Source organism: Stigmatopora nigra, chromosome 23 (assembly GCF_051989575.1).
Source record: "Stigmatopora nigra isolate UIUO_SnigA chromosome 23, RoL_Snig_1.1, whole genome shotgun sequence".
Classification (NCBI taxonomy): Eukaryota; Metazoa; Chordata; class Actinopteri; order Syngnathiformes; family Syngnathidae; genus Stigmatopora; species Stigmatopora nigra.
In genome coordinates, this window is record NC_135530.1 from 6642130 (window position 1) to 6656936 (window position 14807).

Genomic DNA, 14807 nt, shown 5'->3' on the forward strand with positions numbered 1-14807 from the left:
GTACTTGATACTTTTTACTTTACTTTGTACTTTATACTTTTTACTTTAATGATGAGTGATGAGTATGTTAATACTTAAATCCTATTTTTCTGTTTATCTTTCATGTACTGTTAACGGATGCACTTTTTTATATGTATCGTATCTTGTGCTGACCCAGCCTATCTGTCAAACTTTTATAGTCAATGTGGCCCCCGGGGGGAACCCCCCCCCCGCACTAGGGTAACGTTCGCCCCGCGTACTTCTGATTTTAATCCTACAATTCCCCTTGTTTTTGCTCACTTGCCATTGGGTTACAGCTCAAAGATCATTTGCTTTTAGCCTAAAACATGATCATCTGACTACTAAATACAAGGCTACATATTGACGCCCTCTCATTATCAACATGAGAAATGCAAAGAATTTATAAGCGTGCGCTTTGAAAAGTGTGATTGAATTTATATAGACTCCACACACAAGATGCCTTGTAGGGCCTCCAGGCTCAGACCACACAAGTAAATATTTCAAGGGGAGGCGGCTACACGTGTTCATTTACGCCAGGCGTAGGGAACCTATGGCTCGGGAGCCACATGTGGCTCTTTTGATGAGTGCATCCGGCTCTTTGCTAACTTGTGAGCTAAAATATGGAAATCGCTGGTGACAGAAATGAGATATTACATCTAGAACTGCTTTAATCTCCATTTTTTTTTCGCTGTAAAGTCTTCTGGAACGCATCCTCTCATTGATTGGCAACAACATAAGAATCTTTTGAGAAAATATTCATTTTTTTCCACTTTAAAAGTGGTGAAATTACCCAAAAAATTAAAAAAAGGCACTCGTTTACATGTATTTTGACTTTTAAATTCGTAGTATGGCTTACAAGAAATAACATTGGAAAATATGAATTGTTTGTGGTCCTGATTAACGAGCATTGACACTCATGTAAATACATAAAAAATAAAAAGTTGTGCAGCACTTTGAACGGAAAAATTGTCGGATATGTTTCTCCCAAAACTTGCTTTAACTCCCTAACGTGAGGACTTTTAGTTTGTTTTTTTTACCTCCTTCATTAGCAAGCGGGTGATATTCGGGAGCCCGCGCAAAGGTAATATTAATATTGCATTTGGAGTCCTGTATAAATATTTGATCAGAAATACTCAGAGGATTCGTGTATGTTTACTGCATGCAGTTCACACAAAATTAACATCAATGATTTCCTTTAAAGCACTTTTCTGTTGGAGAAAAAAAAAGTGTTTTTTTTGGTTTATCGTACACAAAAGGACACAAATATTGGAATTGGATATTTTTGATGTTGTTTTTTTTTCGTAAATGATGACGTTTCCTTTCTGACATTGACAAATTTGCTTAGTTTTTGTAGGTCGTATTGAATTTCATCACTTTTTTCTCTGAGATTTACAAAAGTATTCTCAATTGTGCTCTAAAAAAGTGTCTTAGTGTTCGAACTTCTTAGTGTCTTGTGTTTCCTGGCTTTTATTGGCTTTTGTTTTGGTGATTGAAGTCCAACTCTAATGGGAAAGCAGAACAAAACAACTAAAAAAAAGTAGCTTGCCTGGCTGAGCGACAGAAGACGGCTTTTTTGTTGTTGTTTTTTTCTTTTTGTTTTTTTTTTGTGTGTGCACGCAGCATCTCCTGTTTTGATGTGAGGAACTCCTCATCCTCTGCCAATTGTCTGACATCGCCGTTTTCACGGCTCCCAAACATGATTATTTTCTTTCTTTGTTCCTGCACTCGATTTGAGCTCCCGTGTGACTCTTAGTTAGCAAGTAGCACTCTTAACGGTTCGAACGCCGAGAAAAGGCTTTTCAGGAGAGGTGTATCCAAATGCGTGACCGGACGTTTGGTCGCTGGTCTTTTGGTCGCCGGTCAAATTGTGACTGAGAGTTTACTGTTGAAATCAGCTCTCAAAATTGCATCATGAGAGAGAGTTTAATATCCAAGAGAGACAGTTTAATCTCCAAGAGAGACAGTTTAATATCCAAGTACTGTTTAATATCTAAGTACTGTTTAATATCTAAGTACTGTTTAATATTTAAGTACTGTTTAATATCTAAGTACTGTTTAATATTTAAGTATTGTTTAAAATCTAAGTACTGTTGAAACCAGCTCTCAAAATTATATTCCTGAGAGAGTTAAATATCGAAGAGAGAAGTTTAATATCTAAGTACTGTTTAATATTGAAGTACTGTTTAATATTGAAGTACTGTTTAATATCTAAGTAGTGTTTAATATCAAAGTACAGTTTGATATCTAAGTACTGTTAAATATCTAAGTACTGTTTAATATCTAAGTACTGTTTAATACCTAAGTACTGTTTAATATCTAAATATCTAATGTTTTCAACAGTACTTAGATATTAAACTTCTCTCTTAGATATGAAACTTCTCTCTTAGAAATTAAACTTTCTCATGAATATAATTTTAAGAGCTGGTTTCAACTGTAAACTCTCTGTCACCATTTGACCGGCGACCAAAATGGACCAAAAGATTGGCGACCAAAAGTCTGAGCACCATCCAAATGAGCTCCATTGGCGGCAATAGACGTGGGGAGTTTGGAAGGAGCGGGAGGGTAAGAAGGCGTGCCGTACACTAACCTGGAAGCAAGACTTGCCGGCGTCACCGGAAGAAAGAGAAAGAAAGCGCAAAGTGAGACAGGAAGTGCTAAGACAAACTCAAGGACGTGAAGGTGAGACAGGTTTACGGACAGGGTGTTAGAGGCAGGCAAATAGACATGTCCCAGATCATGTGATGGGAAATTGGGCCTGATCACGTCATTTTCAGGGGTTGCTGACCGGGTAAAATAAGATCAGGTTGTTGTTGTTGTTTTTTTTTTTACGATGAACTCTTTGACCATGGTGGTGAAATTTGACCAGCTTTTCCAAAGAAATGATTTGATGTCTGATGTTTTTTTGACAAGCAAATATCTAAAGAATAACATATGGCTTATATATTGGATATTTTTTTCCAATTGTGTGAAAGACAATGCAAATATTTTTCCCTGCTTCATATATTTCCCGGTTACGGGACCCCCAAAAATCAGGTGATTCAAGTGGTAAAAATATGCCACCAGGTGATCGCCTGCGGGCAAAAGACAATCTCGTGAGTGCTCGCCTCACCTCACTTGACCTTAAAACATTTGTGCCAGGAAGGGTCGCTCAAAAGCACACCTAAAGCGGCGAGGGCGTTCACCAGACATTAGTTCTTCTCGGATAGTTGTGTTAGAACCAATGTTCCCTCTAAGCTGCGCGCATGCGCAATTGCGTACTACTCTCATCTTCTCTGCGCAGCAGCAATCATATGGCGCGCAGTAAATACAATTCTAACTTATTTTTTTAACCCGTTTCCCATGATGGCGCCGTTTACGCGGCAGCTCTGTCCACTCTTATGTTTTTTTTTTGTGTTTTGCAGCATGTTTTACATAAAAAATTAAAGGGAACATTGACATGCATCTGTTTATGGCCGGTGTGATACTAGTGTGCCCATAGCGAGCAATGATGATGTCACTCACACTGGTACTCACTACGCTCAGGGAAGTTGTCTTTCTTCCCAGACCAGGAACGGGCAAACAACGGCCCGCGGGCCACATCCGGCCCGCAAGGCCTTTAAATCCGGCCCAACGACGTTCTCCAAATAATGTTTTTTTTTTTTCCCAAAATGGCGCCGTCACGCCCTAGCCAGTGGCAGTAGCTGTGTCCCCTCTTATTTGTTTTCTGTGTTTTACAGCCCCTCTATCTTTTTTCAAATAACATTTTAATATTTCGTAATAAATTCCTTTTTGTTTTACTTTGTACTTTATACTTTATACTTGAATGATGAGTGATGAGTATGTTAATAGTTTAGTACTTTTTTTCTGTTTACGTTTCATGTATACTGTTAACGGATGCACTTTTTTATATGTATCGTATCTTGTGCTGACCCGGCCCATCTGTCAAATTTTTAAAGTCAATGTGGCCCCAAGGCCCAAAAGTTTGCCCAACCCTGGCCCAGACCAACGAAAAATTAAAGGGAACATTGGTTAGAACCCCCCAAAAATGTTTGGGAAAGGACACATTAGTAAAGGAGCTTATTGTGTTTTGACTGGGTTCCACTTTAACCTGGCTCGACACAATTTATTCATTAAAAACATCTCCCGATATTTCTCGCTGTTTCTCAATCCCGACTCTCCCTTTTGCCTTTACGTCGCCACTGCTTTGTTTTCCACTGGGCTGTCCAAATCCTTTATTTTGGCCATAGAGGCAGATTTTTCAGCTCCATTTCCCCCCAGTGTGAAGTCACTCAGTCCGCTCCAATTACCGTCCTAGTTACTGAAATAAATAGCCCGCCACCGCGTTATACAGCTGGATTTACACACGCGGGAAGGTCGACGACGGACGGCCTCGTTGAACCCGCGCACCAGCCTTTCATCATCGGCGGCACGGGAAATGTTCCACCTGGGCTGGGGATTTTTTTTTGGGGTACTAAACTGCTAGGAAAACAATTTGCATGGGAAGCCCGTAGGTTACGATGGCAAGCGGGAAACGTTTCATTTTGTGTTAGAATCCGGGTAGATTTTTTTCGAGCCCGATGACGATGAGATTGGCCATTTTTTTCGGTGCTCGGACGTTTGGTCGCTGGTATTTTGGTCGCCGGTCAAATGTTGACAGAGAGTTTACTGGTGAAACCAGCTCTTAAAATTATATTCATGAGAGGGAGTTTAATATCCAAGACAGTTTAATATCTAAGACGGTTTAATATCTAAGACATAGTTTAATATATAAGTACTTTAGTAGTTTAATATCGACGTACGCTTTAATATCTAAGTACTCCTTAATATCTAAGACTTAGATATTAAACAGTACTTTGATATTAAAGAGTACTTAGATATTAAACAGTACTTAGATATTAAAGAGTACTTAGATATTAAAGAGTACTTAGATATTAAACAGTACTTAGATATTAAAGAGTACTTAGATATTACACAGTACTTAGATTCTAAGTACTAAGATATCCAAGTACTGTTCAATATCTAAGTACTGTTCAATATCTAAGTACTGTTCAATATCTAAGTACTGTTCAATATCTAAGTACTGTTCAATATCTAAGTACTGTTCAATATCCAAGTACTGTTAAATATCTAAGTACTGTTTTATGTCTAAGTAGAGTTTAATAACTAAGTACAGTTTAATATCTAAGTACCTTTAATATCTAAGTACTTTTAATATCTAAGTACCTTTAATATCTAAGGACCTTTAATATCTAAGTACTTTTAATATCTAAGTACTGTTCAATATCTAAGTACTGTTCAATATCTAAGTACTATTCAATATCTAAGTACTGTTAAATATCTAAGTACTGTTTAATGTCTAAGTAGAGTTTAATATCTAAGTACAGTTTAATATCTAAGTACCTTTAATATCTAAGTACTTTTAATATCTAAGTACTGTTTAATCACTAAGTACTGTTTAATATCTACGTATTGTTTAATATCGAAGTAATGTTTAATATCTAAGTACTTTTTTAATATCTAAGTACTTTTTTAATATCTAAGTACTTTTTTAATATCTAAGTACTTTTTTAATATCTAAGTACTTTTTTAATATCTAAGTACTTTTTTAATATCTAAGTACTTTTTTAATATCTAAGTATTGTTTAATTTCTAAATACTGTTTAATATCTAAATACTAATTCATGAGACAGAGTTTAATATCTAAGAGAGAGAGAGTTTAATATCTAAGTACATTTGACCGGTTACCAAAAGACCGGCGACCAAACGTCCGGTCACGTTTTTTTCCGAGTGACATTCAGACCCAATAAATCATTAAACTCGCACGGCTAAACCCTCGCTAATTGGACGTCGGCGGTTGCTGAATTATAAATAGCCACATTTTCTTTCTTTTTTTTCTGCCCTGCCTGCCAGACGCGGGCGCTTTGAAACCAATGTCCCCGGAATCATTAACAGTCATTAGTTTTACTGCCCTCAAAAAAAAAAAAAAAAAGACGGGAACGAGAGGAGAGTTTGCGGCGGGACCTAACGAGCAAGTGTACAGACGTGATGAAAAAGACGTTTGGCCTTTAAAAAAACCAGACTTTTTCTTCTCGTCTGCTTGGCGTTCGAAGCCAGTTAAGAAGACACGGTTAGTCTACACAAGACAAAGAACAACAGCAAAAGCTTGGCGGGCAAAAGAAAGAACATTTGACAGGCGTTAAAAAACATTCCTGTTAGGCGGGGGAAAGGTCGCTGGGAAAAATTTGTGAAAACCGGCACAGTTGCGTCAGTGACGGACGGAGGAGAACAAAGGTTCTCCGAGGTTCTCAAAGGAACCATTGTTCTCCTCGGAGAACGGTCACAAAATGTACAGATGGAAAAACCAGTGTGCGATAGTGCAACTCCAACAGAGATTAGTGAATTCAACCGCGTCCCAGGTGGAAAAAAAAATGGGATTCTTTTAAACGTCCAGGAAGGATGGGAGGAGTGACCTTTTTTTCCACGTGGGAGGGGCTGCCGACATCTGGCAAGCAAAGTGACTTGTTTTTTTAGTTTCGTGCAAATTTTCTATTATTCCGTCAGTAGCGCTTTCAGCCACTCACGTGCCCAGGTAGTCCCACATTAGCCCTCCCATTGGCTGCTGAGAAGCAGCTGGGGGAGTGGCTTGAGGAGAACGCCACAGATGAGAGGCAGAAGGCCTTCTTGTAGTAATAATAATAATAACAGTAATAATGAAGGCAAAATTAAAAGGGGAAGAAAGAGCACGATTTAATGAATTGGTAGAAGAATTAATGTTTAGTTTTTTTTAAACCTGCCCCCGTCGACGGCGATAGATGTCCAATATCGGAAGCAAGGAGTGGCTGGTACTCAGACGTTTGGTCGCCAGACGTTTGGTTGCCAGAGGTTTGGTCGCCGGATGTTTGGTGGCCGGACGTTTGGTCCCCCAAACAATTGGTCGCCCGGACGTTTGGTTGCCCGGACGTTTGGTTGCCCGGACGTTTGGTCGCCCGGACGTTTGGTTGCCCGGACGTTTGGTCGCCAGGCGTTTGACAACATGACAGAGAGTTTACTGTTGAAACCAGCTCTCAAAATTAATACCTGAGAGAGAGAGTTTAATATCTAAGAGAGAGAGAGTTCAATATCTAAAAGAGAGAGTTTAATATCTAAGAGAGAGAGAGAGTTTAATACTAAGAGAGAAAGTTTAATATCTAAGAGAGAGAGAGTTTAATACTAAGAGAGAAAGTTTAATATCTAAGAGAGAGAGTTTAATATCTAAGAGAGAGAGTTTAATATCTAAGAGAGAGAGTTTAATATCAAAGAGAGAGAGAGTTTGATACCTGAGAGAGAGAGTTTGATATCTAAGAGACAGAGTTGAATATCTAAGTACTGTTTAAAATCTAAGTAATGTTTAATATCTAAATACTGTTTAAAGCAGCTCTCAATTATTTTAATTATTATATTCACCCGGTAAACCAAAACGTCCGGGCGACCAAACGTCCAGGGACCAAACGTCCAGGCACCAAACGTCCGGTCACGGGAGTGGACAAATTGGACATCTTTGGCCGTCAACGGCGATTTTGATTTGGAACCTTTGCTTTCTATGGCTCACCTCTCCAGTTCGTGGATCTTTTTCTCCTTGTCATTCTTCTCGTTCTCCATCTCCCTGAGGATCTCCAAGAGCCGCTCCACCTCGGCCTGAGCCTTACCGGCGTCCCCCTTGTGGCGACTCACTTCCTCCTCCAGGCAGGAAATACGTTGTGCCAACTCGGCGCTGGCCGTCGATTCTACCGCCGCGTTCTGAGCCTGTGATGTCCCAAAGTCAAGGATTTCAATGAGTTCCAACAGAAGCTAAATCATCAAAGTCCCTCAAAATCAATAGGAAATTATCCAAATTTTACCAGCAGTGGCCTCCAAGTACAAAAAAAGTCAGGCAAAATGAACTCATTGCCTGCTGTTGACATTAATAAATGGCCCTCTGTTCATTCGGCCCTCACAGTCAAAATGGATTGGACTTCTATCACATTTAATGGCGGCAAGTCTGTGTCTTTTTTTTCGGGCCAAAAATAAACTCGCATGAGGTCTAGTTAGCATTAGCATAGCCTCCAAACCATACCGAGTTTAACATCCCATTGTTTTTAGAAACCTTTTATGGAACTTCTTAGAATGCTACATTTTTAAGATATAATTGCTACCAAACCACAATACAGCAATCCCTCGAATATCGCGGTTAATGGTAAAAAACGATAAAAGGCTTTTTTTTTTTTTGCAAAAAAAGGACTTAGTATAGTATGGCTTTTTTTCGCAAAAAAATGGACTTAGTATAGTAAGGCTTTTTTTGCACAATACAAACATAGTATAGTAAGGCTTTTTTTTCCCGCAAAATACAAACATAGTATAGTAAGGCTTTTTTTGCATAATACAAACATACTATAGTAAGGCTTTTTTTTCGCAAAAAACAACATAGTATAGTAAGGCTTTTTTTTCTGAAAAAACGACATAGTATAAGACTTTTTTTCTACAGAAAACGACATAGTATAAGACTTTTTTTCTACAGAAAACGACATAGTCTAGTAGGGCTTTTTTTCGCTAAAAAAAAACGACATAGTATAGTAAGGCTTTTTTTCCCAGACCAGACATGGCCGCGCAAAACAAAAAATTCCGAAATAGGATCACCCCTATTATAACTAACTTTCTTTGGCTTTCACTTACGAGATCTAGCGTAGATTTTCACATTTTCTGAACTGTCCTAAATAAAAAAATATGCAATGTAGTAAAAGCGTAAAAGTTGAAGCCGCAATATTCGAGGGATTACTGTGGTAGCAAGGTCTCCCCACATTTTGCTAGACCAAAAAGAAGGCACACACACACAAAAAAACAAGTTAAAAACAAAAGTTATAACAGCTGTGAGTGTTTCCCAGAAGCAAATGTTGCTCTTGGGACAAGTGTGTGCATGTGTGTGCGTTTCTGTGTGTGTGTGTGTGTATGTATGTGTATGTATACGCATATATGTGCGCCCACAAATTAGTGAGCCTATTAGTTTTGGAAGTGTGCAAACTCTTTTACACATCTTTATGTGGAGAGTCAATGTTTGAGAGTCTGACAGTATAATGTGCACAAGAGAAGGCAAATAAAAGAGAAGCGAAAAAACATAACCCGCACGGTCACACGTGCAGAATGTCAATCAAAAGCCACACACACACCAATGTTGGAGTCAGCATTACTTTGCGGCTAACACAAAGACAAGCCGACGCCATATGCGAGAAGGGAAGCGCTTACCTTCATCAGTTGGTTCCCCACTTTGACGCACTCCTCCTTCTTTTGCTCCAAGATGATCTCCATGCTTTTCAGCCGGTTGTCCTTTTTAAGAGCGGACGAGGCCAGAGAAGAGGCCTTCTCTTTCAGGTCCAAAAGCGACGCCTGTGATTGGGGGCGAAAAAAAGGGAGGAAATTAGTTACTTTAAGTTAACCGTCGTTCCTTTGCACAATCTTGACTTTGCCTCGACCTCTTTTTCAAAATGACTTCATAAACACAATAACCTGTTATTGTATCGAAGTCCGAACTGTGGTCTCGTCTTCTCTGCGCAGCAGCAATCATATAGCGCGTAGTAAATAAAATCATTTTTTTAAAATTTTATTTTTTTACCCTTTCCCGATGATGGCGCCGTATAGCTCTTCCAGGGAAATTATTTGATGTCTGATGTTTTATTTTATTTTTTTGGAATGACAACCGAATATCTAAAGAATAATATCCTTTTTATATGGCTCTAATATTGGATAGACTTTTTTCCAATTGTGTAAAAGACAATGCAAATATTTTTTTTTCCCTGCCTAATACTTTTCCCCGGTTATGGGACCCAAAAAAATCAGTTGATTGGGAGTGGTAAAAATATACCACCAGGAGACCCCTGCGGGCAAAAGGCAATCTTGCGAGTGCTCGCCTCACCTCACTTGACCTTAAAACATTTGTGCCAGGGAGGGTCGCTCAAAAGCACACCAAAAGTGGTGAGGGCGTTCACCAGACACTAGTTCTTCTCGGATAGTTATGTTAGAACCAATGTTCCCTCTAAGCTGCGCGCGTACGCAATTGCGCACTATTCCCGTCCTCTCTGGGCAGCAGCAATCATATGGCGCGCAGTAAACAAAATCATTTTTTTATTTTTTTTTATTTTTTTACCCCTTTCACCATGATGGCGCCGTTTACGTGGCAGCCAGTGGCAGTAACTCTGTCCACTATTACGTTTTTCGCTTTTTTACAGCATGTTTTACATGAAAAATTAGAGGGAACATTGACATGCACCTGCTTATGGCAGGTATGTTACTGGTGTTCCCATAGCGAGCATAGCGACAATGTTGCTCACACTGGTACTCAGTTTGCTCAGGGAGGTTGTCTTTCTGCCCAGACCAGGAATGGGCAAACTACTGCCCGCAGGCCACATCCGGCTCGCCGATGTTCTCCAAATATTTTTTTCCCCAAGATGGCGCCGTCACGTGGCAGCCAGTGGCAGTAGCTCTGTCCACTATTACGTTTTTTTGCATTTTTACAGCATGTTTTACATGAAAAATTAGAGGGAACATTGACATGCACCTGCTTATGGCAGGTGTGATACTGGTGTGCCCATAGCGAGCAATGATGATGTCACTTACAATGGTACTCAGTGCGCTCAGGGAGGTTGTCTTTCTGCCCAGACCAGGAATGGGCAAACTACAGCCCGCAGGCCACATCCGGCCCGCCGATGTTCTCCAAATATTTTTTTCCCCAAGATGGCGCCGTCACGTGGCAGCCAGTGGCAGTAGCTCTGTCCACTATTACGTTTTTTTGCATTTTTACAGCATGTTTTACATGAAAAATTAGAGGGAACATTGACATGCACCTGCTTATGGCAGGTGTGATACTGGTGTGCCCATAGCGAGCAATGATGATGTCACTTACAATGGTACTCAGTGCGTTCAGGGAGGTTGTCTTTCTGCCCACATAGGAATGGGCAGAGTCATCTTCTCTGCGCAGCAGCAATGATATGGCGCGCAGTAAATAAAATCTATATATTTTTTTACCCCTTTGCCCGTGATGCCGCCGTTTACGCGGCAGCCAGTGGCAGTAGCTCTGTCCACTATTACATTTTTCATGTTTTACACCATGTTTTACATGAAAAATTAGAGGGAACATTGACATGCACCTGGTTATGGCAGGTGTGATACCGGTGTGCCCATAGCGAGCAATAATGATGTCGCTCACACTGGTACTCGGTGCGCTTAGGAAGGTTGTCTTTCTGCCCAGACCAATGAAAAATTAGAGGGAACATTGTTCACTCGTATTTTTATCCTTTGTAGAGTGTGATTCATCATCACTGTGCTCTTGAAGGCTTTTTTTTCCAAGACCTGACTCCCCCCCCTCCCAAATCATTTTTCCCAATGAATCTATCCATGCGTGAAGTCCATCTCCTTTTTTTTTCTCCTTTCGGGTAATAGAGACACATCTAGCTAGTGGGAGGAGCGGCACCGAGACCTATCATTTTACATTTTAAGGCATACTCTTGTTCTAGCGTCTTTTTGTGTGTGTGTGTGTGTGTGTGTGTGTGTGTGTGTGTGTGTGTGTGCTGATGTTGTCAGGCAAAACCCACGCGGGTATTTAGGGATGCTTATTTCGCTTGTGTATATCTGGAAATTATACAAGTGGACATTAACAGTTTTTATGAGCCCACAACATACTAAAAGTAAGCACATAGTGTAGTACAAGTTAGAGAAGGTGAAATTAAGCACCCCCTCCTGAAACAATAATGTGTGCATTTTAGTGCAGTGTTTGGGTGGAGTTCTACTTTTAAAAGAAAGTTTTGATTATAACTTCAACATGCTTTCTGACATGCGCTTTGAAGCCTGCTTAAATAAGTACGTTTGCGTGCAAATTCTTGGCTGGAACATCGGTTTGCTTTAGCTGTTGTTTTCATGATGTCTTGCCCATACCGATGGGTGCTCGGACGTTTGGTCTCCGGTCTTTTGGTCCCTTTTGGTCGCCGATCTTTTGGTCGCTGGTCAAATGGTGACAGAGAGTTTACTGTTGAAGCCAGCTCTCAAAATTATATTCATGAGAGAGAGTTTAATATCTAAGAGAGAGAGTTTAATATCTAAGGGAGAGTTAAATATCTAAGAGAGAGAGTTTAATATCTAAGGGAGATTTAAATATCTAAGGGAGATTTAAATATCTAAGAGAAAGTTAAATATCTAAGAGAGTTAAATATCTAAGAGAGAGAGTTTAATATCTAAGGGAGAGAGTTTAATATCTAAGGGAGAGTTAAATATCTAAGAGAGAGAGTTTAATATCTAAGGGAGATTTAAATATCTAAGAGAAAGTTAAATATCTAAGAGAGTTAAATATCTAAGAGAGTTAAATATCTAAGAGAGAGAGTTTAATATCTAAGGGAGAGTTAAATATCTAAGAGAAAGTTAAATATCTAAGAGAAAGTTAAATATCTAAGAGAAAGGTAAATATCTAAGAGAGTTAAATATCTAAGAGTTAAATATCGAAGTGCTGTTTAATATCGAAGTACTGTTTAATATCGAAGTACTGTTTAATATCGAAGTACTGTTTAATATCGAAGTACTGTTTAATATTGAAGTACTGTTTAATATCGAAGTACTGTTTAATATCTAAGTACTGTTTAATATCGAAGTACTGTTTAATATCGAAATACTGTTTAATATCAAAGTACTGTTTAATATCTAAGTACTGTTTAATATCGAAGTGCTGTTTAATATCTAAGTACTGTTTAATATCTAAGTACTGTTTAATATCTAAGTACTGTTTAATATCTAAGTACATTTGACCGGCGACCAAAAGACCAGCGACCAAACGTCCGGTCACGATATCGATGCCATGTCCTTATTATTAAACCAGTAAAAAAAAAATACAAAAAAACCTTACTAGAAAAGGATAAATCCTTTTGTATACAGTAATACATAGACATGTTCGAATTACGAGAAGATAAGGCATACGAGCTCAGTCCCGGAACGAATTAAGCTCATATCTCGAGGTACCACTATTAAACCACTAGTTATATGTTACTTTGTTAATAGATGGTGAATTAGAATAAAATAAAAATGTTTTTCCAATCCAATATCCTGTTTTGGTGTTTTTTCAGAGGGTTGGCAGAAATTAATTAGTTTTTAATTCATTAGTTACGAGCGAATTGACATATGAGCTCCGTTCCGGAACGCATTAAGCTCGAATCTCGAGGTATTTAAAGTAAGTATTTCTTTCGCCCCCTCAGGAAACCATTTTTTTAGGATATGATTGTTTTCTAAAGAGAAGTAATCCCACTTTGCCTAGTGGTTTGATTTACAGCAGTCAAAATATCGGATAAGGGCTTCACTACTTTGTTTCAAAATACATATTTAAAAAAACAATGCCAATGAATACCGTATTTTCCACAATATGAATCACCCTAACCCCAAAAAAGGTATAAAGAAGTATATCGGGATCAGATAAATCGCACCTGTGTGTACGGTAAGTCCCAGACCCGACATCATTTATAGTCCGTAAAATACGGTAACTCTTATCTTTATTTGACTTTTTTCCGTAAAGCTATAGAAATTGAACAACATAGCAATTTCACAAGCGACAAATATTCCAAGGTGCTAAAAAGATTGGCTATGTTTTTTCCCCACAGATGCGCGCTTTGCATAAAGGTCACCAGAAGGTGCGCTTTCCCCAGTCGGGTCTTATATTATGTTGTCGAGGGGGACGTGACTGTTTTATCATGGCGGTCCTTCAGAGCACGAGGACCTTGGCGGGATAGGAGATCTGTTCTGCGCAGATAGATCAGTCAAGTTCTCCTTGACACGGAAGGAGAGGCTTGAGAAGGAGAGTGTGGGGCTAACAGCACAGATATTGATGTACAGTGTGTGTGTTTGTGTGTGTGTTTTTGTGTGTGTGTGTATACCTCACGGTCTGCAAGGTCAGCCTGCATCTGGGAAACTTTCTCCCGCAGCTCCTTCAGCTCCTTCTTGGCGGACTCCACCTCATCCCCCTTTTCTCTTTCCTCTTTTTCTCGCTGCTCTTTCAATCGCTCAATGATTCGTTCCTGGGAACAATGATAGATGGAATAAGGAAGTACAATATATATATTTTTTTTAAAAAGCAGTCATGCACCTCAAGACCACACTAATAAGAGTTGCATTAAACTTAATATGCATGACAGCTCTGGCAGGATAAACGACCAAGCGTGATTTAAGGGTGCTCGGATGTTTGGTGAGAAAAAGAGAAAAGTTTAATATCCAAGTGCTGTTTAATATCTAAGTACTGTTTAATATCTAAGAACTGTTTAATATCTAAGTAATGTTTAATATCTAAGTACTGTTTAATATCTAAGTACGGTTTAATATCTAAGTACTGTTTAATCTAAGTACTGTTGAAAACAGTCAATATTTAGATATTAAACTCTCTCATGAATATAATTGTGAGAGCTGATTTCAACAGTACTTAGATATTAAACAGTACTTAGATATTAAACAGTACTTAGATATTAAACAGTACTTAGATATTAAACAGTACTTAGATATTAAACAGTACTTAGATATTAAACAGGACTTAGATATTAAACAGGACTTAGATATTAAACAGTACTTAGATATTAAACTCTCTCATGAATATACTTTTGAGAGCTGGTTTCAACAGTAAACTCTCTGTCACCAGTGACCATAAGACCGGCGACCAAAAGACCGGCGACCAAACGTCCGGTCACGACAGACATGTAATGCATTCTGGCGGCGCGCTTTTTATTTTTCTTTTGACTAAAGCGACTACAGAGTGAACTGGAGGTCAAATTGAAGACGCGACGAGGTGGCGGCGTTGGGGT

The 14807-nt window shown here is 39.0% G+C and overlaps 1 protein-coding gene across 7 annotated transcripts in view; it reads right to left on the reverse strand.

Annotated features, from left to right (window-relative positions):
- The window catches only part of LOC144181101 (ELKS/Rab6-interacting/CAST family member 1-like), a 79544-nt gene that overhangs the window by 43267 nt on the left and 21470 nt on the right, over nucleotides 1-14807 (reverse strand). For 4 of the 7 annotated variants that reach the window (XR_013324611.1, XR_013324610.1, XM_077709396.1 and 1 more), the window contains exons 12-15: nucleotides 13893-14033; nucleotides 9235-9375; nucleotides 7568-7761; nucleotides 2588-2599 (exon numbers count right to left, since the gene is read on the reverse strand). Coding sequence is in view for 4 of the 7 variants with exons in the window: in XM_077709396.1 (XP_077565522.1) it covers nucleotides 2588-2599; nucleotides 7568-7761; nucleotides 9235-9375; nucleotides 13893-14033 (488 nt within the window). In the remaining 3 variants the exon portion in view is untranslated. The remainder of the gene's footprint in view (nucleotides 1-2587; nucleotides 2600-7567; nucleotides 7762-9234; nucleotides 9376-13892; nucleotides 14034-14807) is intronic. The other 3 variants (XR_013324612.1, XM_077709397.1, XM_077709395.1) reach the window with 1 other exon arrangement.